Source organism: Orycteropus afer, unplaced genomic scaffold (genome assembly GCF_000298275.1).
Source record: "Orycteropus afer afer isolate SDZICR_OR568_19922 unplaced genomic scaffold, OryAfe1.0 scaffold00203, whole genome shotgun sequence".
In the NCBI taxonomy this organism is placed as follows: domain Eukaryota; kingdom Metazoa; phylum Chordata; class Mammalia; order Tubulidentata; family Orycteropodidae; genus Orycteropus; species Orycteropus afer.
Genome location: NW_006921790.1, coordinates 6212475 through 6238744, shown reverse-complemented (window position 1 = coordinate 6238744; position 26270 = coordinate 6212475). Strand labels below are relative to the sequence as shown.

The 26270-nt window shown below is 39.5% G+C and overlaps 1 protein-coding gene across 1 annotated transcript; it reads left to right on the top strand.

The window, feature by feature from the left end:
* The first annotated feature begins 19760 nt into the window (after positions 1-19760).
* Positions 19761-25675, top strand: KLF6 (Kruppel like factor 6). Its single transcript, XM_007948113.2, has 4 exons — positions 19761-19871; positions 22730-23303; positions 24801-24924; positions 25624-25675. The coding sequence occupies exons 1-4, from the start codon at positions 19770-19772 to the stop codon at positions 25673-25675; spliced, it is 852 nt and encodes a 283-aa protein (XP_007946304.1). The 5' UTR covers positions 19761-19769.
* Positions 25676-26270: the final 595 nt, after the last annotated feature.

Sequence of the window (26270 nt, the reverse complement as noted above, 5' to 3'; positions counted from 1 at the left end):
CACACCTAATGAGTCACTGTGTGCCTTCCTTCAGGTAACACCTGGAATATCTTTGAAATTCCTCTCAATCTACTGAGAATCTGACCCAGACCACGTAAAGCTCTGAGACAGTCTGAGATAATATTTCAGAAGTGGTCAGACAAGAGGCCTAAATTCAATTCCTCTAAGCCCTTTCAGGTATGTTTTCAGAGTTCTGGATTATCTCTTCCAGTTGATCTGACCCAGGAACACCCTCTGGAATGTTTCAGTTGCTGAGTTTCAGTTATTTGAAAAAATGTAACATCAAGGCAATAGATACTGAAGGCAGTGTGGTAATGAATCATGCAGATGACTCATTTGAAATTAGCCCAGTGGGATACTAGGAGAGGGGGCAATTTTTAAATTCAGAGAACATCAGACACTGACCAGACAAAAAATACCAGCCAACTCAGTATCACAATTTTAGGAAAAGAATCACAGAATTTTTCACTAGAAGACAATGCAGAGATCATATCATTGAATACCATCATTTTGTAGATGTGAGAACTGAAGTCCAAGATCAAATAGTCACTTAGAAGCAAAGCCAGCAAAAAACTCTTGTCATTTGATTCTCAGTCCCTGTTTTTTCTGTTAATACAGCCCATACCACTCAATCTTTTGGAAACTATCTAGAATTTGGTTTGGTGGGATGAGTAAATTAAGAATTCCCTGGACATAATTACAGCATCAATTTATGCTGCCGGGTATAATTCTGCCTTCCTTAGGAAAGCATCACTAACAACATAAACAATAAACAAGGCAACAGCCATAGCCAAAAGTGTTCACTGAAAGTTTCTTTTTTGGTGTTAGAACGATGAGTCTATTTTCCCTAGAACTTTCTGGCAACATGTACAAATAAAGCCACATCCACATTGACAAACTGTACTGGTTAGAGTTTAGCTGATGACATTCTTGTTATTGAAACAGGAAATGACTCAGCCTCAGCAACTACAGATCATATATTTTATTCTGTTGTGTTTGTTCATTTAAAACAAAATAACTTATCACAAGGCAACGGTGCTTGTTTTCTAAATAGCACATTTTCTTTGGAGAAAAATATAAAATAGAGATGAATGCTTTGACATTTTAATGCTTTCTAGGAAATAAGGATAAAATTCCTCAATATATTTTCATTAAGATATTACAAAATAGATTTTGATAAGTATCAAAGTAGGACATGAGTTTTATTTTTTGTTCATGAGAGTAATTACATTTTTAGTATTTTTATCACATAGATTCTAGTAATTGACATAGACTTATTGAATCTTTTTTAAAAACTGAGTAGTAGTATTACTATTGTTAACTGAATGCTTACATTTGATTAGGTAAACTTCTCAGCACATTAAAACTAGTGAGTTTTTAGATTTTCTAATTTCAAAATTTTTGTTCATTATAACCAGGGCTGGGCTGTAGATTATCCTTGCTTTCAAAGTCTTTTCCTCTACATAGTAAAAATTGATTTTATCAAGAGGTATTTTAGGACAAATGCATAAAACATTTAACCAAATTTCCACTTATACCACTAAAACCACATGGCTATTAAATACAGAGAATATGTTGGCAGTTAATGGGCTATTTGATAACAGTGTCCCTACCACTGACATGTGCTTAAAATAAATAAAAAGCATTCTTTAAATTCTACCATTAGATTTTCACTAATTCACTCACCTTCATTTTAACAACAAAAGAAAAAACAAAACGACTGTCATTGAGTTGATTCCAACTTACAGCGACCCCCATTGAGTTTCCAAGGCAGTAAGTCTGTACAGAAGTAGATTGCCTCATCTTCCTTCACAGAAGGGCTGGTGGGTTTGAACCGCTGATCTCCTGGTTAGCAGCCTAATGCCTTACCAGCTTCACCACCAGAGCGCCTTCACCTCCATTTTAAATGAGTTAAATTAGTAAAGTTTTGCTATGTAGTTAGATGTGATACATTTCTTGCCAATATGAGCCTTTCATTTAAGGAAAGACAAATAGCTGCAACCTCATGCATTACTTAAATTTTACAAGAAATATTTCCCACTGTTGAATGCCACTGACAAATTGTGAAAGACAGGGTCCTAAAACCATGTAAGAAGATGACTTAGGTGCCTTTGTACACTCAAGGAAAGGCTCCAAATTGATGATGTGACTCTTTCAGACCCAGAACCAACAGCACACAACTTCCTAAGCATGGGCTTTCCCCTGCAAGGCATACTATCTTCTTTTTTGGAAAATTGAAGATTGTATTTGCTAAATTGTCTACCGTATGCTGAAACATTAAAAAGACATGGGTTCTTCTTCTTCTTTTTTTTTTTTTTTGCTCTCCTTAAATCTCAGAATGAATAGTTTCCATGTGTAATTGTTGGTTTTATATTTTTAAATACTGAACCAAGAAACATAATGTCTCATTATCTCTGAAATGATTTGAACATTGGCTGCATGCAGCTATGTTGATAACAGCACAATGCTGTCATTTTACTTAGTCTGGGGGAGGGGATATGCTTAAAGAAAGTTCCTTTTTTTTTTTCTACCAGCTCTGTGTTGCCAGTTATCTGCTGTTTCCACACTCTGCATAGATCTAATTTAGGTATTAAAATAAGAGAGAGAGAGAGAGAAATACTCCACACATTATCCTGGATTGGCAGTTTCAAAAACGCAATGTGGTTTCAAGCCTTCTTTGCAGATCTGAAGCAAATTATTTCTGTAAATGTGTGAAAATCTGACTTTCCTGAAAAATGGCTTGTGATGCATATGAGCTAAAATCTATTCAGGAAAACCACAGCGCCTGACATTTCTTCTCCATTATTTTCCTTGAGACATGAAGAGTCTTTTATAATTTTAGTTTTCTAAAATGACAGATTTCATCAATTTGCTTTTTAGAGTAACATGTTTTCTTGTGCTCTGTCATGTAATATTTTACCTTAAAACATTAAGGAAACAGCTATCTGCTCTGCCATCTGGTAAAGACTTTTTGCCTCATGAGAGTGACTTATGATTTCTCACTACAGAAGCTCAAGTCATTGTGGTATTATGCTCACTTAATATATAGACAGTCATACCTTAACATTTTCACACTACTATGACAACATGCTATTTTAAATTTTGGGTTTTTTTTTGGGGGGGGCAGGCAGTTCCAGGATTTAACTCCTAACAAGATGATACATTTCAATAAGTTAACCTTATAAAACAATGATATAAATAGCACATCAAAAACAGGATTTTTTTTTTTGTTTTTTTCATTTACAGTGTCTGAAGACAGGTAATTCTAGCCAAATATTTGCAGTCTACTCATGCTCCAAAACTAATCATTAAAGCACTCTTGAAACCTGAAATGTTTTTATGAATCTGTTAACCACAATAAAATATTTTGGTCTAAAATAAATCCAGAGATAATCATTCAGGTTACAATTTGGCCAAAATATCAATTATAATCATTCCATGAACTAAACTGGCCACAATAACCATGTGTGTTTATCTGTGTGTGTGTGCGTGTGTGTGTGTGTGTGTGTGTGTGTCTCCACTTTCAACCAAGGCTATTTTTCTTGTGTGTTGGGGGAGGGGAATAAAACACTAACAAATAAATCAATGAAGACAGTCTATAGTTGAAAGTAGGTGGGAAAAACCATGTGCTGGGTTCAAAAGGAGACATAACTTGAACAATTGCCAACACACCCTTCCAGTATCTGAATTCTAAGAATCAAGAATGAACCACTGAAAAACAACCATGCGTTAGTAAATTTCTGTGACTTAAGACTACTTAAAGGACAGTTTGTGACCTGATGTAGCTATTACAAAATAAAGATGGAAATATAAGAAACAGAACATAATGCAAAAAAAAAAAAAACCCTGGTTATCCTCAAAGTATTTACCTTGCCTTTTCACTTTCATTGCTGTTGCTACAACTTTAGCACTAAACCTCTAATGTCTGTTGGTTGGCATGAACATCTATTTTTATATCTATGGAATTTTCCTGTGGCATAATGCTTGATTTGTCACAGTGCTCTGTAAAAGATTATTTATAACTAATTGAGCTTCCTTTATGAGCTTAAGAGCTCTGGTGGTGTAGTGCCTAAGGCATTTGACTGCTAACCAGAAGGCTAGTGGTTCAAATCCATCAGCCACTCGTTGGAAGGAAGGTTGGGCAATCTACTTCTGTAGTGATACTGCCTCGGAAACCCAAGGGAGGGGTCGCTATGAGTTGGATCTGACTGGATGGCAGTCAGTTTGGTTTTGGTTTTTTTTGGTTTATGAGCTAGGCATATATTATCTCATTTAATCCACAACCATCCTGTAAAGTAAACATTATTATTTGTTTGTAACTGAAATTCAGAAGAGTTAAGAAAGGTGTCTGGCTGAAATCATGCAGCTAGTTCAATGTTGCCTCTAGATTTGTAGAGTCATTGTATGGACCACCAGGGTGACATGGGTTTCTAGTTAGAACTGCAAGGATTTCCTTGTTCATGTCCAGTGACTAAGAGAATGGCAGAATAATTTACTAAAAGGAAAAAGATGCATTTCCAAATATTCATTCTTGCAAATGACCCAAGTAAACACTTTAACAAAAAGTTCCATAGAAGCCAGTTGATTTTTCTTCACTCTTGGAAGTTTTAGTACCACATGAAATCTATCTTGGAGCACTCTCCCTAGAATAGCTACTCTGGAATTCTGGGTCTTTTGAAAGACCTAGAATGCCTTGGGTGTTCTTGGTTCTTTAACAGATCAACACAGAAGTAAAACAGAGAAGTTCAATGCATGTACAACCATAAACTATATTAGAGCTGAAAAGATTTGACGTAGTCTTGGCCTGCTCAGTAGCAGATCAGGTTCTACATCTGATTCAAATATTCTTACGATGTATTTTACACAGAACACTCTGTCCATATATGCATTTATTGTATGCTTTAAAGTACTTATTTCATCCAAAAAGTTAAGCATATTTTATAATTATTTCCTATAGGTTTATATTTGAGGCCACCTAAGAACTGTCTAAGGTATTTGATTGCTAATCAGAAGGCTGGCAGTTCAAACCCACCAGGCACTCCTCAGAAGGAAGATTGGACAATCTATTTCAATATAGCTACTGCCTCAGAAACCCAAGTAGGGGTCACTATGAGTCAGAAACAACTCGACACCAGTTTTCTTTTTCTTTTTTTTTTTTTTTTTTTTTTTTTTTAATACAAATATTAAGGAGCTCTGGTGGTGCAGTGCCTAAAGCATTTGACTGCTAACCACTATGAATTTGAGTGGACTTAATGGCAGTGAGTTTGGTTTTTTGGAAGAGCAAATATTATCTAAAAATATGCAATGTCTCTGTAAGAAAGTACCTGTCCAAACCAACCAAATTAGTTGTTGTGGAATGGATTCCTGCTCAGGACAATCTCATATGTGTCAGAGAACTACTCCAACGGGTTTTCAATGGCTGATTTTTCAGAAGTAGTTCAGCAGGCCTTTCTTCTGAAGTGCCTCTGGGTGGACTTGAACTGCCAACCTTACAGTTAGCAACCAAGTACATTAACCCTTTATACAACCCAAGAACTCCAAAAAGTATGTAAAGTGATATGAAATCCTTACATATCTTTTAGAAATAAATGGTAAAAAAGGAACCTGATTAAAATATAGTATCATTTGATAATTACATTCTACATGTGCTCTCTGCCAGATGTTCCTTTGTTTCACTTGTATCTCCTTGCCTTATTCTTCTTTCCACACAGATGTTACTTCATCAGGTCTTTCTTAATTATCCTGTCTAAAACAGCATCATCAGTTTCCCCATCCCATTCTCATATCCTTTGTTACTTTCCTTCATGGCATTTGTCTTCAAGTGAGATATTACTTGCCACTTTATCAGTTGTCTCATCAACTAGAACATGAGCTTCATGTGAGGAAGGTCTTCATTTTAGTCACTGCTGTGTCCTGGAGACACAGAACAATATCTAGCATCTACTGAGTGCTCAAAAAATTCTGCTGCATTAATGAAAGAAAAAAAAAAAACAAAAAAACCTTTTTCTTTGAATAATTTGGACTTTTTGCACAAAAGGAATGGATATATTTACTTGTGGGAAGGTATTATCAGATAGATAATTGAGATTTCTGACTCATCTGACCACGCTAATGTTTCCTGGAAATGAGAATGTTACATGGAAGGAGATAAGATCTTCTTAATTGAGCTAAGTTGGGTATCTCCTTTATCCAGATGGAGATTTCTGTTTTCAGAGAGAAGCATCACAAAAATTTGGCCCATGTACACATTTGTGGAATAAGTTCTCAGTGTGCTCCCTCTGGCTACAGGAAGCTTATTTTGGGTTTCTCCTGAAATACCAGGCATGATTAAAGGTTTTCAGTTTCTCTTCTTTCTCTTTTACTTTCTTTTCTTTAAAATTTTTTTGAAGCTTATCAGGGATTATAAAATCTAGTACATGAAAAGGAAAGAAAATAGATATCTGTTATTTGTAGGGGAAGAAAAAACATTTGTTGTTGTTATGTGCCATCGAGTTGGACCAGACTCATAGCGACTCCTCCTTGGGTTTCCGAGGCAGTATCACTACAGAAGTAGATAGCCCCATCTTCTTTCTGAGAAGTGGCTGGTGGGTTTGAACCGCCAGCCTTCTGGTTAGCAGTCAAGTGCCTTAGGCACTACGCTACCAGAAAAACATGTTGTTATGTTGTTGTTATGTGCCGTCAAGTCAGCCCTGACTCATAGCGACCCCTCCTTGGGTTTCCGAGGCAGTATCACTACGGAAGTAGGATTGCCCAACCTTCCTTCCGAGGAGTGGCGGTGGGTTTGAACCGCCAGCCGTCTGGTTAGCAGGCAAGTGTCTTAGCCACTATGCTACCAGAGCTCCCAGAAAAACATAGCCATATTTAATTAGATCATCTTTTTGGATTGTTACATTTGTTTTTTAATGAAATTCAGTTCCTCTGCTTTAAGCTAATAGACTAGGCCTATAATTTATCTCCCATTCTCTCTAGACCCTTTTGAAACAAAAATATACAACTATAAGAAGGACTATACAATGGGTGTTCTTCAACATATAAGAGATTTCAACAATATTCTAGAATACAGAAAGTGGAAAACAGTGAGTTTAGAAATACAAGCAGGCAAAGAAATCTGTAGCTTACGATGCACTGAAAATGAGTTTCCAATGAGGTGAATGTATAGCCCACCCATCTAAACCCCAGAGATAGCCTGTGCTCAGAGTGAATACATACATTGGAATGTAAGGGGTAAGAAATGACCTAAAGACAGAGAGATCATTTGAAGGTTTATCTATGAGGCAATTACTACAGTCTAAACCTCACTCCCAGCTCCCCCTGTCCACCTCACCCTCCACAAAGCTCAGATATTTTCAGACATTTACATTCCAGTGAAACAGCAGACTGCTCTTTCCCAAGTAACTGGAGAAAATATTTAAGACAGCATTCTGGCATTGGGTGACTGTGATGTCCATGCTCAGTTCCCTGTTTATTTACCCTTATTGCTCTGCCCCATCCAGAGTCCTGGACGGAAGTCCTACAAGAAAGAGATCTATCAGAGAAACTTACCTAGAAATATAAAAAGCATAGAAAGCCACAGTGGTTCATATATCTCCAGACATATGAGAAGATTTCAGAAGTTTGGAAGAGAAAAGCCAAATTAAACATAAAAACTGAATCTGGAAAACAATCAGGTAATATTTTCAGTTTCCAGGAAATTCATACCAAGAGTTCTATATATATAGTGAAATAATCTATCAAGTATGTGGGAAAATTAAATAAATTTAATTTCTGAGTCAAAGATTCAGAAAGTTGACCTTCCAAACGAAACACTTCATAGGAAGTTACTAGAGAGGATGTGCTCTAGAAAAACAAAGGAAGGAAAAAAAAAGAGAAAGAGAGAGAAGATGGAATTCACAAAGAGACAAAGAGTGGTGCAAAGTACAGGTTTAACTTTAGTGCATCTTCATTAAGACGACAGCAAAACATGCTTTGATTGGCTATTTATAATCTAGAGAATTACCCTGATCAACAATCCATTATATTTTTTCTATCTTCAATCTCTACACCATAAAATAAAATATAAAACTTCTATACATATGAATTACTAAAAAAAAACCAAACTCACTGCCCTCGAGTTGGACCCAACTCATAGCGATCCCTCCTTGGGTTTTCGAGGCGGTATCACTATGGAAGTAGATTGCCCAACGTTCCTTCTGAGGAGTGGCTGGTAGATTTGAACTGCCAGCCTTCTAGTTAGCAGTCAAGTGCTTTAGGCACTACACCACCAGGAATTAGCATATAATTTATTCCACACATAAATTACACATTTACTCCAGAGTAAAACCTATGTATTTATTTCTTACGTGCAACAATTTAGGGTACAAAGTAAATTAAGCTATGACTTTATTATAAACTAAATTTTATGAATATCATAAATTTCTGTAAGGGTACAAAATAGGAGTAAAAGTGAAGGGGACACATTAATGGATTGGAATAAAGCAGAATTTTATCTTCATTTACCAAAAGCAGAAAATATTTTGAAGTTAGATCTTTAATTTACTCATAAATCCCTTATTCAAGTATACAATTGTTCATGGATTCATTAATTCAATAAGCATTCATTAGCACTCATAGGTTCTAAAGGAGCGCTGGTGACTCAGTGCCTAAGGGATTTGACTCCTAACCAGAGGGCTGGTGCTTCAAACTCACCAGCTGTTCAGTTAAAGGAAGATGAGGCAATCTACTTCCATAAAGGTTTACAGCCTTGGAAACCCAATGGGGGGCACTATAAGTCAGAATCGACTCGATGGCAGTGGGCTTGGAGTGGGTTCTTCAAATTATGTAAACACTGATTATGAGAAAAGAAAAAGAACATTCTTGTCTTCATATCAATAAGCCATAGCTGCAGCATTAAAAAGAGACATAGACATTATGCTAAAGAAAGTAGGAATAAAGATTATTTGTTTTTGTAAAGAGTGCATTATATATTTTCAGATGTTCACTGCCTGAACTCATCTGTACCATTTCCCTCCTACAAAATTTAATTTTCTTAGAAAACTTTTACTGATTACTAAGCATTTAACTGCATAAATTTGCAAAAGATTTTTTAATTTATAAGTCTGCACCTAATGCTGCTGTAGTAAGTCATTTTATGATTTTCTGTGGGAATAGTGCCTAAGGCACTTGGCTGCTAACCAGAAGGCTGGCGGTTCAAATCCACCGGCCACTCCTTGGAAGGAAGGTTGGGCGATCTACTTCTGTAGTGATACCACCTTGGAAACCCAAAGAGGGGTCGCTATGAGTTGGGTCCAACTCAATGGCACATAACAACAACAAATTTTTAGAAGATGTTATTGGTAGCTAATTTTTAACTAGAATGTAGTAGATAAAAGTAAGATGAAAGGTAATCACCAACAAACATAACTATAAATTTAATTTACAAGGGGGGGGCTTTAATCTTACTTGAAATTGCTAATCTCCAACTCTTCTAAACAACTGTAATTTTTTCATGTTCTTGATTTTTTTTTCCTAACAATTTAATACTCAATGACAACTCTGGATTTATGCCAAATTCATCAATCATTAATCTTTGGCAATCTTACCTTTCCTTTTTCCTGCTTTTAAACTCTAGTTCAGAATCTTAATTTTTACAGACTACCTTATAGTGGAGTATGCAACTGCCTTTCCTTTAGAAAATTTTAAAATGAGTGTCTGCTGACATTTGGAGAGGAAAGAAGGATGATTGAAGACTCATTTACTGCTTCTTAGAAATTGACAGCCCAATAGAGAAGAAAAGAATGTGCAAATAGCTGTTAATACAAGACAACAATATGTTACCAGACAGGCAAGGATTCAGAAAGTTTGCTTTCCAAAGATCAATTTGCAGGAAGTTAATTGAGTTATATTTCTGATTCAGGCCATAAACTGTTCACTTTGGCATCCCCCATAGTGGCACTGGGATGTGTAGCTAGAACTCAGTCCCTCTCCTTAAGTGGTTCACATACCATTAGGAGAAGAAAAGCATAGTAATCCACAATTATAATACAGGGTGACTGGCAGATAGAAATATTCAAAAAGCAGAGATGCAGAAAACATAGAGTGGGTGTTTAGGGAAGGCTTCTTGGGAATAATCATTTGAGCTGAGTCTGAAAGGACAACCAGGATAACAGATACATAGGGAAACTAAAGGGCGCAAATACTACATCTGGTTGATAAATCAGGATTGGCATTAAAGAAGAAATGCATTTTAGGTGTGTGTGATAGTCTCCTCAAGTGGCTCACACACAATATTCTAGTGCCAACATCTCTGTCAGACAGAAGCTTCTGTCCCCAAGGGCATCTAGGTGTGATAGCATAATAAGTGTTGTTGTTGTGTTGTTATGTGCCGTTGAGTTGGACCCAACTCATAGCGACCCCTCCTTGGGCTTCCAAGGCAATATCACTTCGGAAGTAGATTGCCCGACCTTCCTTCCGAGGAGTGGCTGGTGGGTTTGAACTGCCAGTCTTCTGGTTAGCAGTCAAGTGACTTAGACACTATGGTACCAGAGCTCCCAAAAGAGATGGCCCGGCTACCTGGCAGGGAGTGGCTGGGGGGTTTGAACCACCAGCCTTGGGTGTAGCTATGACTGCCTTAGGCCTGAGGCCATCCCCTAGGGCCAATAAAATAATCAAAGCTAAATTGCAGGCCTAAGTTAATTATAGTTAATTACATCCTCCATAAAACTGCCATGAGATTCTGTAATTCACAGGACTCATAAATAGATTATAATTTACCTCATTTTCATGTTTCCAAATCCTGTTGAATTTTCCTCAAGAACCATTCATCAATCTCTTCTTTTTGATTTCCATTGCCTCTGTCATATAATAGTGGTTGTTATGGGTCAAATTGTATTCATCAAAAAGATATGTTCAAGTCCTAACTTTTCAGGAATGTGACAATGTTTGCAAGTAGGGTCTTTGCAGATGGAATCAAGGTAAAACAAAGTCATACTGGTTTGGGGTAGTCCCTAAATCCAATGACTAGGGTCTTTATAAGAGAAAGAAGAGTAAGATATGGACACATAAACACAGACACAGAAGGAAGACCGCCATGTGAGGACAGAGGTAGAAATTAGAATGATGCAGCTACAAGCCAAAGAATTCCAAGGATTGCTAGCAACCACCAAGCCAGATGAGATGAGGAGGGATCCTGCCATTTCAGACTCCAGAACTTTGAGAGAATATATTTCTGTTGTTTTTAGCCACAGTTTGTGGTATTTTGTTACAGCTGACCAAGGAAACGAATACAGTCACTAGGCCTACAAAAACGGTGGGGTCTGACTGCTGAGATTCAAAGCATAGCTCTACTACTTTCTAGAGGCTGCACGGAATGTCGTGTCAGGTTTAGAGCAGTTACCGAGTGTCCCAACCTTGGCTCTGCCATTTACAGTCACGTGATCTCAGGCAAGTTACTTATCCTTTCCTTATCTTATAAAATGAGGATAACAATAGCATTTTTCTCATTAGGCTGCAATGCCAAACACATACTATTACATTTTCTTATTACCAGCTGTGTGATTTCAAGCAAGTGATATAATCTCCTGTAACGTGCTTCCTCATTACTTAAAATGAAGACAGTAGGCTGGTCATGTGGGTTAAATTAGATAATCCATGTAAAAAATTTAACATAATAAGTAGAAATGATATGTTATCCAATTCTGTTTCTATTCAGCTTAATCATTGCATAATATTTACCATTATTTTTCAGATCCTTCTTACCTCTTGCCTACAGGGTCTTGCAATATTCTTCTAAATTGTCGTTCAGTACTGACAGTCATTTTCCAAGAAAAATTCTAATTATATCTTCCGACCTCGTCTTCCCATACCCTCAACTCCAGAGTCACACCAGACAGCCTGCCAATGTCTTTGTATTCATCCTCCCTTGGGTCTGCTCTCTTCTACTCCTTTTCACCTTAGAATTCCCTGCTTCCTCAATACTGATGAAAATATGTCTATCTATCAAGACATACTTATATGTTACTGCCTCAATGAAGCTTCTCATTCTGGCTGATAAAATTAATTTCTCCTTTCATGTTTCCACTGGCTTATGTATCTTTATTAAAAGATATAGTACAGCCTTCATCTAGGTTGAATATTTGACAGAATTAGAATGTAGAAATAAAGGAGGCCTTCTTAATCTGGTCTCCAGTGGATGAAGAGACCCAAGAATATTGAAATTTTCCCAAGTTTACAGAATACTTTGTACATTTCAACAACAGACCAGAAACTCTGCTCGTTTTTACAGTTGGCATAATGCCCAGCTTTGTGCTTTGGATATACAGTCTCCCAATTTTTAAACAATTGAATTATTGTAGGAAAATGACATAGGTATTCATCATCCCTTTTTGGTATGTATCAAAATTTTATTAAGTTTTTAATAATGTTAATACTGAAACTTTCCCCTCTAATGATTGAGGAATGTAAACTTTGAATAAGAATTTGTTTACAAAATCCTAAAAATGACAACAAAAAATAAATTTAAAAAAATGATGAACATGTGATTGGACAATGGAGGAAGGGTGGTGCTTTTTATGCAGTATTAAAGAGCTTGCCTGAATTATGTTCAAGTGTTTGGTGAAAGGTAGAACTTGCAAGTGATGAAATGGAATATCTGACTGAGATTTCTAAGCAAGATCTTAAAGGTTTCTCCTTCTGCTTATAGAAAATATGAGAGAAAAGAGATGGGCTTAAAAATGAACCATGCAAAATGGAAACAACTTTAAAGATTTGGAAAAGTCTGTTGTTTAAACTAAGGATGAATGTCTTGTAATGCTCACTAAGGATGTGGCTACAAAATCTTTTGTTAAAGAAATTTAACCTATGACTGATGAATCTAACCAGTTACCACAGCAGAAAAACATCACCTTATACTGAAGGGGTCAGAGAAAGGAAAGAAAATGGTCTGGTTCTTGTAATTTTTCAGGAAAGAAAAACCAAAAGGAGCTATATGTATTGTCTTCCAGGAAAGAAAAGGACCATCCCTAGAGCAGCTCAGAGATCAGCAGATCTGCAGGCAGGAGCACACAAAGCAAAGGCCCCCTATGTTTCAAAGAGTTGGATCTTAACCAACTTGGTTCTATAGTTTGGGGCTACCATTAAGCCATGCCAGGGAGATGAGGCCCCCACTCAAAGCTGAGAGGGCAGGGCTGCCATGCCCAAGAGAACAGGGCCTGCTATGGCCAAGGAAATAGGGTTAACACTCAGATGAGCTAAGAGAATATGCAAGAGAATAGGGCTACCCGAAGCCAAGGGAGGAGAGTTGCCATCCCAGTGGGCTTGGAAGATAGAACTAAAGCCCAGGGGTGAAAGATCTCCACCCAGAATCCAAAAAGTGTGGCTGACACTTAGAATCTGGAGGCAAGGCCATTGCTCAGATGGTTCCAAAGAACAGAGGAATATTTTCAATCCTCGAGAGCTAATGTAAATTGTTCTGCTGGGTCTTGGATTTGCTCATTGCAGTTCCCTCCAATTTCTCCCATTTGGAATGGAAATGTCTACTTTGTGCCTGTTCCACCATTGTACTTTGGAACCTGATAACTTATAGTCTAGATTTCACAGGTTCACCGATGAGAAGGAATTTTGCTCTCAGTCAGTGAGTAAGAATGGTAGAGATACTAGAGCTCAGTGTGGCACTTGTTTTAATGAAGAGTCTCTTTTCAGACACTCATCAGCCTAGCTGAGAATTTCTTAAAACTACCTTGCAGTCTGAGAATCCTCTTACCTATCCCTTCTTTCTTTTCTCTTTTTACAGGTGTCAGAGCTGAAATATGATTAGTTTAGTTGTCTAGTGATGCTACTAAAGAAATATCACAAGTGAATGGTTTAACAAACAGAAATTTACAGTTTAGGAGACTAGAAATCCAAATTCAGTGTCAGCTCTCTCTGTGTCAGCTTTGAAGGAAGGTCCTTATCTCCTTCCAACACCTGCGAGTCTCACATTTCTTGGACATCTCCATGCATCATGGCATCTATCTTTCCCTGAGTCTAGAAGGTTCCTAGTGCGGGGACTCTGGATTCAAAAGACACACTCCACTTTCAGCTCTCTTGATAGTTAGTCTCTCTCTGCTCACTTCTCTCTCCTTTTATTTCTTATAAGAAAAAAAGTGACACAGGCCATACCCCAGAAAAACTACCTTTACATTGAATCAGGTTTGAGACCTAAGTAAGGGTGTTGCATCTCACCCTAATTCCCTTACAACTGATTGGCTTACCACATCAGATCACATCATGGGGAATCATAGCGTAACTGCTAAAGATACTGTCAAACCACTGGGAATCACGACCCAGCCAAGCTGACACATATACTGGTGAGGGGAAGGGGGAGGGCACAGTTTGATCCATGGCAATTATCTATATGCAAGTTATGAATGAGATAATATATAACAATGACCATTTTATACCTACATAGTACTATCATCTAAAGATTCCAAAACACTTTTTTAAAAAACACCTTTACACAGTTTATTAACAATGATATTTTACATAACAACTTAAGAAACAGATAAAAGGAGAGGTTAATTAGCTTTCTCTGGCATAGGTAATAAATTAGTAATGACACTCAAAACAAAACTAAACAACAAACAAACCAAAAATTGGTTTCTTGACCAACAGCTGGAACATTCCTTGCCAATATAATTGGAGACACTATTGAGATTATCCAATAATTAGTTTTCTCTTAAGAGCCTTCTGGAATTATACAGAAGAAAAGGTAGATCAAAATCACTCAAAACTATATGTCAAAATCATTAAGTTAAAAGTTGAGTTTAAAATGTAAACTGTATTTTAAATAATAGATTTGTTTACTAAGCATAGAAAAAAAAAAGATCTTAGTGCTATAAAATAAATGAGTATACATCCGAAGTATGAGAACTGAAGAAAAGAAAGTAGAAGCAGGAATGAAAATAAAGGGTGGGAATGTGAGGAAATGACACAGGGATATAAGACAGAAAATAACAATGAGACACATCATTCAGGTATGTGAAAATGAGCTGACGGTAGTCACACAGAATGATGGTCCTGAGCCTCTGAAGATGATGTGCCGATGACTGAGAGAGGAGATGAGCAGCAGGGGACAGGCAGAGAACAAGGATCATGCAAAGTGGAGTTTATTATTTTCTCTCCATGAACTGAGAGAGTGAGAAAAGGCCTGGAGGAGAGCAAGAGTCTTCAGTGTAGTGTGGCAGAGTCTCTTCCAAAGTCATTGGTCCTAATTTTAGACTCAGCTTTGCCTCTAACTTGCAGTGTGACCCGCAAAGGTGATTTCATTTCACTTTTGGAGTTTACTCATCTGTTCAAAACAAAACAAAAAGAGGAGAGAAGAGTGTTATATGCCACCAGAGCTCCTATAAAATAAATAGAAGAGCAAATTTAGAGGTCAATGAACATTGAATAAGTGAGTATTGCTTTCAACTTATTGAATGACTACAATTTATCACAAAGTAGGGATTTGATTACACGATTTTTTAATTTCAGCAAACTAACTCTAATAGACAGTTTTACCTCCTATTTAAATAACATGAGCAAGGTCACACACGTAGTAAGGGTAACTAGATTTATCTTTTACCTCACACTTATATGAGCAACTCTAACCTTCTGTGATCCTGTCACAGTGTCTATCTTACCTATGGAAAGCCAGGCATGCTTCCTTGTCTCACAGGTAAAATACTAAATGAATAATATTTTAAATAAGGATCAGCACAAAGCTGGTTCCTACAAAGCTGAGGTTAAAGATGTACCAAATGTCCAACTTTTTCAAAGTGCTGTACCAGGCCATCATCTCTAACATCAAATACTCCCTCTCCTCTCAGTACTCTCTCTCATTTTTCGGTTTGGTAATTTGCTGCATCGCCTCACAGAACTCATGAACTGCACTTACAGCTAAGTGGTTTATTAGAGAAGTAACAGAATACAACTTGGGATCTGGGGCTCAACTAGGAAGTAACAACTCAGAATGCAATTCTTTGATCAGGACGGTTTTTCCTCTCCTCTGCCACCAGGCTCTGCTGACATCTTGCTGTCATTTTCTTTAATCAGTGTGCTACCATGTCTCACTGTCTTCCTTGTTGCAGGGCCACTGTCCCACACCCCACCCCCGCCCGTCTCCCTCTGCCTTTAAGCCTAGCAGAATAGTGAAAGTAACCAATCCTCTTGTTGGATTTCCATATATCTAATTTGGATGGTATCACTCCCACAAGGATGCCATGCACCATAAATACATTATTAGCAGACTACCAAATCTCCTCGGTGGGCCAAAACACCTCATTTACATAGTCCTAAGGCAGGCGGTTCAAACCCACCAGCCACTCCTCAGAAGGAAGATGGGGCAATCTGCTTCCTTAGTGATACTGCCTCAGAAACTCAAGGAGAGGTCGCTATGAGTTGGGTCCGACTCATCGGCACATAACAACAAAACAACCCAGTTAACTGTTGGGAGTTACAAAGATTATGGCTAGAAAGGTTATATTAAGCAATTCACTGAAACGCAAATATGGTAGACACATTCCAACAATAATTTTTATTACTTCATTTTGGGTCATCTTCACAGAGTATATATAATAAACACCAAACTCATTGCCACCAAGTCGATTCTGACTCATAGTGTCCTTCATTGGGTTTCCAGGCTATAAGTCTTTATAGAAGTAGATTGCCTCATCTTCCTGTGGAGTGGCTGGTGGGTTTGAACTGCTGACCTTCTGGTTAGCAGCCAAATACCTTATCCACTACATCACTAGAGCTCCTTATATGTAACTGCAATGAAATCATGATCTTTTAGAATTTGTGACTCACAAATAAAGGTTTCTGCCTAGAATCCTACTGGATCATAATCATGGCATACTCTAGTCCTTCAAAATCCTCTCAAAATTCTTTTTCATATGCATTCTTTTAAAAAGTTTTTCAAAGGATGTGCAGAAAACTCTATCTTGAAATAAAAATGATAACTGTTATTGTTGCTACTCAAGAAGACCCCATGTGTGAGAGAACTGTGCTCCCTAGTGTTCCCAGAGGTGTGACCTTTTCCTAGCAGATTGCCCAACCTTACTTCTGAGGTGTATCTGGGTAGGTATGAATGACCAACCTTCCCACTATTACTGAAGCACATATGGTTTGCACTACCCAGGGGCTCCAAAAATTATAATGGTAGCAATTTTCCATTTTGAATTTAAAAAAGCACACTCTTCATGTTCTTGGTCTTTCTCTTCAAAATGAACACAATGGTGTATGTTAGGAGACAATTTATATGAAAAATACACATTGAATTTTGGCTTCAACCTAATTTAAATTGTTTACACATTCACAGGAAAAACCTACTTGTTAACCTTGGAGGGTGTCCTTTGAGACGCATTGCTATACTACAAGATAAACAGATCTCTTCCAATTAAAAGTATACTCTGCATTTTCATACAGTGAGAAGTGTTGTACAGGCAGCCCCAGTTAGGAATGTCTGACTTAAGGACAACTCCTACCTGCCATTTAATGTGATATGAATTTGTGCTCACTTTGAAAGGACTGAACCAACCCCTATTCTCAATAAATTCTTCATCACAATCACCTTCATTTGCTGCACCTGAAGATTTTAAAGCATTGAAAAGGCTTTGAGGCTTTTCTTGTACTAACAAACAAGCAAACAACAACAACAAAAAAACCCACTGCTACTGAGTGGATTCTGACTCCCAGTGACCCTATAAGACAGAGTAGAACTGCCCCATAGGGTTTCCAAGACTGTAAATCTTTTCAGAAGCTGACTGCCTCATCTTTGTTCTGCAGAGCAACTGGTGAGTTCAAAACACTGACCTTTTGGTTTACTTTATCACAAAGTCACCAGACCTTCTTACTTTGCACTAAAATAGGGATAAATAAGAACCTATTCCTACAAATTCGACTTACAGACTTACATAGACTTAAAGACACACTTAGAAATGGATCTCCTTTGTAACCAGGGGACTGGTAGCAAGGGAACTTTTAAGTTATGGGTCAGTGATTCTCAAACTTTATCCTGTATCAGAATCTCCCCAAGGGCTTATTAAAACACAGTTGCTAGACCCTCCCCCCGAGCTTCAGGTGATGCCAACGCTGTTATAGTCCCAGGACCAGACTTGGAGTGCCAATTATGGGTCGTTTCTTTTTTAAAGGCAAAATCTATTCCTGCACAATCAGAGTGTAAAACCAAGAATTTATTTTCATATCCACCAGGAGGATTAGCCGACCAAAAATTAGTCTTGCCAGTTGTTTTGCCTTTTTTTGCCAACAAGTTGCCTAACCTTGCTAACCGTCCTACCAGCTAATAAACTGGGTTTCAATACACTTTGAGGTTCCTGGATCCCAGGAGCCAGCTAGCCCAGGTGTTGGGGCTGTGTTCTTTTTAGAGTATGTTCAGTTCACACTTGTAAACCCCTAGTGTCAGTTGAACATTTTAAAGAGACATTCAAAAGAAGTATTTTTTATACTGCCCTTGTCCGCAACTCACATCGTATTCCAAAGGTTCAAGTACAATCTGTCCCAGCGATTTAATGCACTTTACAAAGGTGGTCCCGACAGACCTAACGTTCTTGCCCCCTTTGTACAAAATCTGTTGGAAATCATGAGACCCTTTCCACCGCAGCTGGGGCGCCTGCTTAAGTCTCCTTTTCGTCCCCGTTTTCTCTACTCCGCCTCATCCACAGCCTTTTCATTTCGTAAAGCTATCAACACGGCCGGCAGACCCGGCCGCCCCTAGCCAGTACGCTGGGAGCCGCCGGAGGAGCCAGCTAACTCGGCTCTGGACGCGGGGCGCTTGCCAGTGCTTTTACCATGCTGCAGCCCTAGGGGAGCCCGCGAGCCCCGCGCGGAACGGATGCGGGAGGCCGCGGGTGAAGCGCACCAAGGCCGACTGCAAGCCCCGCGCCCTTAGCCCGCTGAGCGCTCCGAGGCGCGCCGGGGAGCCAACGGAGCGGCTTGGCCTGGGGAGGTGCTTTGTTGGGAACTAGCGATAATGCGGTAGCTGTGTGACTGGGGCTAGGGAAGGAGTTAGAAGAAATGAAAGCGACGGAGCCCAGCGGCTCTCCTGTAACTCAGGGCGGCCGCAGCTTCCTCCTCGTCGGCCGTGGCTCAGCCACGCTCGCAGCGGCCACGGCCAGCAGTGAAACTTTGTTCGATTGATATAACACACAGTACCGACTCCTCCAGCAGCTCGGGAACCCGCGCCTTATATACGTTGCTAAAAATAGCCTGTGAGGCCATCTACCAATCAGACCCGGGGAAATTTCGAATTGAGCCAATAGTAAAGGTTGTGATGGAGAGGCTCGGTCACGCCAGGCGGGGCAGCTGTGTATTGCAGCCGGCGATTGGTCGAAGCTGACATCATAGGCGCTCAACTTCCAGGATGGGTGCGTCGCTATTGGGCTGCTCTTAGAGCCAGCGCAGAGCTAGTCACGTGGGGGGAGGGGAGAAGTGGGGGGAGCCAAGACAGAAGGAGGAGGAGGAGGGAGGGGGGAGAGGCTGGCAGAAGAGCTTTGAATAGGGAAGTTTTGCAGGGGTTACGTTTGCAGTCAGTTCAGTGTTTGCAAATATTGTGTAGGTTCCTGAGCAAGTCTCTGTGATCCAGGAGAATCCGAATTTGAGGCGTCTAATTGCTGTGCAATTGAGTTTGCATGAAACTTTCACCTCCTCTGCAGGAATTGACTCTTGTGATTTCGGGAGAGAGTTTTACATCTCTCTGACTACAGACCACACACCTCCCTATTTTTTACAACAGAATTGACTTTATTTTCCAACCCGACATGGATGTACTCCCAATGTGCAGCATCTTCCAGGAACTCCAGATTGTGCATGAAACGGGTTACTTCTCAGCTTTACCATCCCTGGAAGAATATTGGCAACAGGTAAATAGGGATTTTAATATACAAAGCGCTGAGTTAAAAAGAATGCCCAGTGTCCCTGGTACACTGAGGAAGGAGTGGATGGAGGAAAAATATTAAGATTGTGTGTGATTGGAGGTGTATTATTATTATTATTATTATTTAAAATTATCGTTTGGGTAATTTTTAAAATGAAGGTAATTAGTTTTGAAATTTAGTTTTAATGCCTCTGGTTCCGAAGGCACTTGAAACGGCGTTTTACAACCTGAAGCGGAGTTGTCATTTAAGTAAAACCGAGCAAGGATTCGTTAGTTGCTGGGAGAGTGTTTTTGCCGTTTGGGATCTTTCTAAGCAGCAACCACCAGAGTGGAACGCCAAACTCCTCAGCTTTGCTTTCGCTCGATCCCGTACCGAGCTCTTGGCAGAAGTTTTTTGCTGTACCAGGTCCAAACTCCACAGCTGGATCTTGTCATATGAACTTGCCTTTACTGCCAAGGGATTTTTTTTTTTTTTAAGGGATTTTGTTTTTGTTTTGCGTTCTGGTGTTTGTAATACACTTTTTAAATTTAAAATTTTGCCAGTGAAAATAGGTATCAGCTCTTTTTTCCTATGCCATTTCCAATGTCGTTTCCCTTTTTGGAATCCCTAAGATTTGCCTAAGAGTGCCTTATTTTTCTTACCTGCTTCTCTTGTTGACCAGGAGAAAAAAAAAAACAAACATGTTTGCACAACCGGTGACTTGTCAGTCATATGACAATGAGCCTGTATTAATTGCTTCAAGTCTTAGTTTGGGAAGAAGAACCTCGGTTTCCGGCATTTTAGTGGAACTGGGTTTTTTTGACGTTGGGAATTTAAGAAAGTTATTTCTTGACGCCTTTAGTCTGTAGGGTTGCCGGAGAGGAGACAGACCCTGACACTTGTCCCATTGTCTTTAACAAGATATAAGGAGAGTTTGGTGTATTCTGTGCTGTTTGCTTTTTGTCACCAAGCGAATTACCAAATCAAATATATTCTGGTACTTTCAAAGATTAGAAAGCTTTTAAGGCAGATGAAATGCAAAGTGTTACATACAACCTTCACCAGCCTGCTTAATTGTTCACAATCCTCTCTTGCCTTACTCTTCCCCTCCCCCCTTTTTCCTCCTCAAAGAAGCTGCTCCATAGTACGTGATTGAAATTGATCTAAGTAGTTTTCTTCAGGCATTTGGGATTTGGGCAAAAAGCCAGACTTGGCTCCTGGTTGCCTTTAGAGGCATTTAAACTCACCAAGAGCTTGATTCTGGTCCCTAGTGCTCACTACATAATGGAGATTTTAAATTAGCCAGATTATTAAAGTTTAACAAGATCTCAATAAACGTGCTTTCCTTTTTCCTTGAAACATCAATAAAATATATTGTTGTCTTTCTTCAGAGTATGTTTGAATGCCCTGCAACTCAGATGTCTAATGTGAGGTGTGAAGAGAAAACAGTAATTTTTCCCCCTTGCTTGCTCATGCTTGATGTATGACGAGTCTGTGAGGAAGGGGGAAGAACATGTACAATATTAGACAAGAAGGCACATCGCTAAGAGTGAGCTCTGGATGGAAAGGCTTTGCTTAAAGCCGGGAAGGTTAATCTGTCATAAAAATGATTTGCTAAAAAGAGCAGAGTTTGGTGTAGCCATTTACATGTGTGGAATTGCCAGCCTTATAGACAACCTTATATGGACATATAGGCAACTAATCCTGGTGAAAATGAGGGAAGAAATAATTTAATCCTAAAATGTTTCCTACCATTTTTCTTTTCCAGTGGCTAGAAAGTTTGAGATGGTGGGGAGAGGGGATGCTGATCTCGGCAGTTGTAGCTTCTTGAAAGGTTGGTTGTGGGGGGCTGGGGAGGGGGCCCACTCTGTACATGACACACTGCATGTATATTTGAACCAAGTACTTTTTTGGCCATTGGTCAGAATTTCAAAAGGAAGTCTCCTTTGGCATTGCGTGAAAGAAATAGAGTGATGACTCATACAGTTGTACTCTTGGCCAGTAGATAAAGTTCTTGTTCATTGTGGGACTCCCAGCAGGGCCATGGTGTAATTTCCCCTCTTGCATCCTTTACAATAGCATATGGCTCTTCTGGAATGATTTCTACACTCTTGTTGTTGAAGTTCCTTGTTTTCCTCTGACCACTGTAGAAGTCATTAAAGTTTGATGGCGTGCATGGCCCTGCACTTGGAAATGACATTCTTTGAAAGCCTCTTAGGTTTCTGATACACAGGAAATGGGTGGTTTATCTGCAACTCCATTGATGCCACTGAATACAGATTGTCAGCTAGCTGCTGTCATGCTCCAGTGTGGCATTGTGCTGTCAGCTCCGTTTTCAAGGGAATCAGTCGGACCACATTGCGTGCAGTGCTGTCTTTCTGTCCTGTTGTATGAATATATGTCAGCATGTGAAGGGTGAATGGCTTTGATTTTCTTTAATAAAGATGGTTCTTGAGACTGTCAGATAATCTGGTTAAACCTGTTGGGGGTGTATGTGTGTGAGACTGGCTTTCTTTGTGTGGTTTACGGGAAACTCATTAGAAATGTCAACACTGATAACTATAGCAGAAACTGGCTCAGTGATCATCACTCATTTTGGTCCTTAGTCCAATATTTGAAAAGCCAAGAGAGGTTTCACCCTCTGTTTTCTCCTTCTGAATTCTTACCTGTAATTCCTAGAAACAAATTTCTCCCAACTTCAAGAAAGACACCAATTCTTAATTATGTGAAAGGCTTTCCACCCGCAGTGATACTGCAACAATTTATTTGTTCTTTCATTCCTGCATGTGTTTGGAAATGTGCTTTCAGTTCCATTTTTAGCACTTGTAACAATCACATCCCTCTTTTTGGTTCCTTTTGCACAGACTTGCCTAGAATTGGAACGTTACCTCCAGAGTGAACCCTGTTATGTGTCAGCATCAGAAATCAAATTTGACAGCCAGGAAGATCTGTGGACCAAAATCATTCTGGCTCGGGAGAAAAAGGAGGAATCTGAACTGAAGATTTCTTCCAGTCCTCAAGAGGACACTCTAATCAGCCCGAGTTTTAGTTACAATTTAGAGACCAACAGCTTAAATTCGGATCTGAGCAGTGAATCATCTGACAGCTCCGAGGAACTTTCACCTACTACTAAATTTACCTCTGATCCAATAGGCGAAGTTTTAGTCAATTCAGGAAATCTGAGCTCCTCTGTCACTTCCACTCCTCCTTCTTCTCCAGAACTGAGCAGAGAACCTTCTCAACTGTGGAATTGTATACCCGGGGAATTACATTCACCGGGTAAAATCCGTAGTGGGACTGTGGGAAAGCCTGGTGACAAGGGTAGTGGTGACGCCTCCCCAGATGGCAGGAGAAGAGTCCATCGGTGCCACTTCAATGGCTGCAGAAAAGTTTACACCAAAAGCTCCCATTTGAAAGCACATCAGCGTACTCATACAGGTCAGTAACCTCATGTGTGCCAAAGGAGTTGGGGCCGCTGGAGCTGAATACCCCAATGATGGTGTTGTCATTGAATTACACAAGTGCTGGGTGAGAGCCCAGTGCTTTGAATGATGCGTCATAGCAGGGCCTTACCAGTATTCACAAACTCACTTCCTCATTCTTTCCATGAAAGACCTGGATCTTTTTGGAGGACAGAGTAGAATCTTAAAGACTAGACATTTGTGCCGTATGAATGGTTAACACTTGCAGATTAAACAAACAAGAAGCTAAATCACATTCTCCATCTATATTCAATCTTCCACCCACCCTAGCATTCCAGTTTGTTACGGGTTTATTTTCCACTTTCAACCATTTTCCATGGATAATGTTGTCTAGAGTTGTCAGTATTTTGAAATGAAACTTGAGGGTCAGAACAGACAGTCTCAGGTGACGTAGAGCTCACTCCTGTTTACAGTGAGAGTGTGAGGATTGAGCATGATAGATGTGCTCTGTAAGAAGCAGTATTGATCAAGGGCTATTTATTGAGAATTTCTCTGTTCATAGCACTGTGTGTTGTGCAGCCTTTGTTTACTGATTCCACTTAAAAAGAAATCTTAGTGGCCTACTACAACATTGAGAAGTTCCATTTTAAAATACTATGGCAGTTTCTAGGATCATTGGTTAAGAGTCACAGAAATTTTAGAGTTGGGAAGGATCTCAGATCAACTCATTCAGACTCCTCTCTTACAAATAACGAAAAGCCAATCCCCAAGGGATCAAGTTAGGGGCATGAAACACGTTGCTAGCAGAGCTGAGATTAGGACCCAGAATTCCACAAATCAGGCCAGTGTCTGTCTCAATATCACATTTTATGAACAGTTTTTGAAATTTTTTATATTATCAGGTAGCCTTTTATGGAATTTACATCTGTAATTTGACCAGGGAAGAAAGTTCATTTGGTCATTTGATTGCCATTTAGAAAGTTATTTGAAACCCTTGGAGTGGGGTTTCACGGAAACTCATGACTTCAGTTTTAGAGAAATGTAGAAAGTCCCAGAGGAAACTACACAGACTCATTCCACAGGGAAGTGAGTAAGGAACAAAATAAATACTTGAGAGAAACAGTTTCCATGGAGAAAGCAATAAAACTCTGCCCTTGACAAGGTTGTTGGTCCAGTCGGCTGACACATCATCTCAGAAGTATTTCACCAATCTGAGTAATTGTCATTCTTACATGTTCACTTTGATTGCAGTAATGGAGCTTTTGCCAAACCTGGAGTCACTTCTATAACATGGAGTACTAAGGCCAGGGCAGAAAAGAGTACATACTGGTTACCAGGTTATGGCCTGCCTCCCTTTACTGTAGTATAGAATGAATTCCTGAGGCCCCTCAGACCCTGGACTTGTAATTGAATTAATTTGCATACTGCTGTTCAAACACTGTTGTTGTAATGCCCATATTCTCTCACTGTTTCAATGAAGTCATGGCTAACTTGTCATGTGCTTTCTTTATAGGAGAAAAGCCTTACAGATGCTCATGGGAAGGATGCGAGTGGCGTTTTGCAAGAAGTGATGAGTTAACCAGACACTTCAGAAAGCACACTGGTGCCAAGCCTTTTAAATGTTCTCACTGTGACAGGTATGTGAAAGAGGTCTGTCTATAACTCTGGTGGCATAGTGCGTAAGGCATTTTGACTGCTAACCAGAAGGCTGGCCGTTCAAACCCACCAGCCACTCCTTGGAAGGAAGGTTGGGCAATCTACTTCAGTAGTGATACTGCCTCCGAAACCTAAGGAGGGGTCGCTGTGAGTCGGATCCGATTCGATGGCAGTGGGTTTGGTTTGGTATACTTACAAAGAGGCGTAGGTACAGGTTACACACACAATAACCAGAATCTAGTACACGTGTAGTAAATGTTGGGAAGAAGAGTTGTTCACCTTGTAGTTGATTGACATTTTTTTTCAGATCTAAGACTTGGAAAAAAAAAAAAAAAGTCTAATATACTGATTTTCCACATTGGGAAGGATTGTACTACATGTGTGTGCAAATAAGGTTGTTCCTTTTATATTTTTTGAAGATTGCCCTTCAACAGTTTTCAAATTTGAAGGTTAAGGTTTTCCTGAGGACTCAGCAGCTGCTGGTTTAAACCCCCTTTAGCTTATATTTCATAACTTGACATTTCCTGTCCCTGAAAAACCTTTTAATGAATCAGAGAAGATTCCCACCTTTGTTTCCAGTGGAGTTTGAGAGTTGATCATATGGGGAAGTGAGACAGTTTGTCCTGAAGCAAAAGGAGTAATGTCCACTTAACTTACTGTATTTTTATTTCCTCTTGCAGGTGTTTTTCCAGGTCTGATCACCTGGCCCTTCACATGAAGAGACACCTCTGAGTGAGCAGAGAGGTGAATCCTGTGGGCTAAAAGGCGTCAAGGCTGAGACCCAGCCTTGGAAGGAGGGATGCGTGTTCCAGCCAAAGCATGCCATTTTGCACCCTACCCAGTTGCCTCCAGGACCTCTACTTGGAAGGTCTTTTGAGGGCTAAAAAAGTCATGTAAGAAGCGGCATAGCAACCATGGTGCATGATGTTTGGGTGATCCTGGACTCGTCACTGGTACCTAACCTTCTGAGTGGCTCCTAAGCCTTTGCCGTGAGCATGTGCACTGAGAATGTTAATGGGTGGGTTGACTGTATGTTGAGGATCTATTACTGACTGTATGATGAGGCCGACTTTTTTCCTTGTGATATCGGCACTGCTAGAGAGAGAAAAAAAGGAGTTTGAATGTCTTGTGTGTAAGGAGTATACCATGAGATGAAATGACCACCAATCATTTCCTGGGGGGGTATCTGCACCTTAGAAATAAAACAAAAAAAAAAGAAGGAAAAATATGGAGGGCGGGGGTGGGCAGTCAAGACCCCTGAGTGGTGAGTGGGTGTGGGGAGGGGGAGCCCTTCTCCAGTGTGAGAGGAGCTTTTGGTGTCTGGTGC

Coding starts and splice junctions, on each gene's coding strand:
- KLF6 (XM_007948113.2), top strand. CDS start 19,770: ATGGATGTACTCCCAATGTGCAGCATCTTCCAGGAACTCCAGATTGTG. Junction 19,872..22,729: donor TGGAAGAATATTGGCAACAG/GTAAATAGGGAT, acceptor CCTTTTGCACAG/ACTTGCCTAGAATTGGAACG. Junction 23,304..24,800: donor ACATCAGCGTACTCATACAG/GTCAGTAACCTC, acceptor CTTTCTTTATAG/GAGAAAAGCCTTACAGATGC.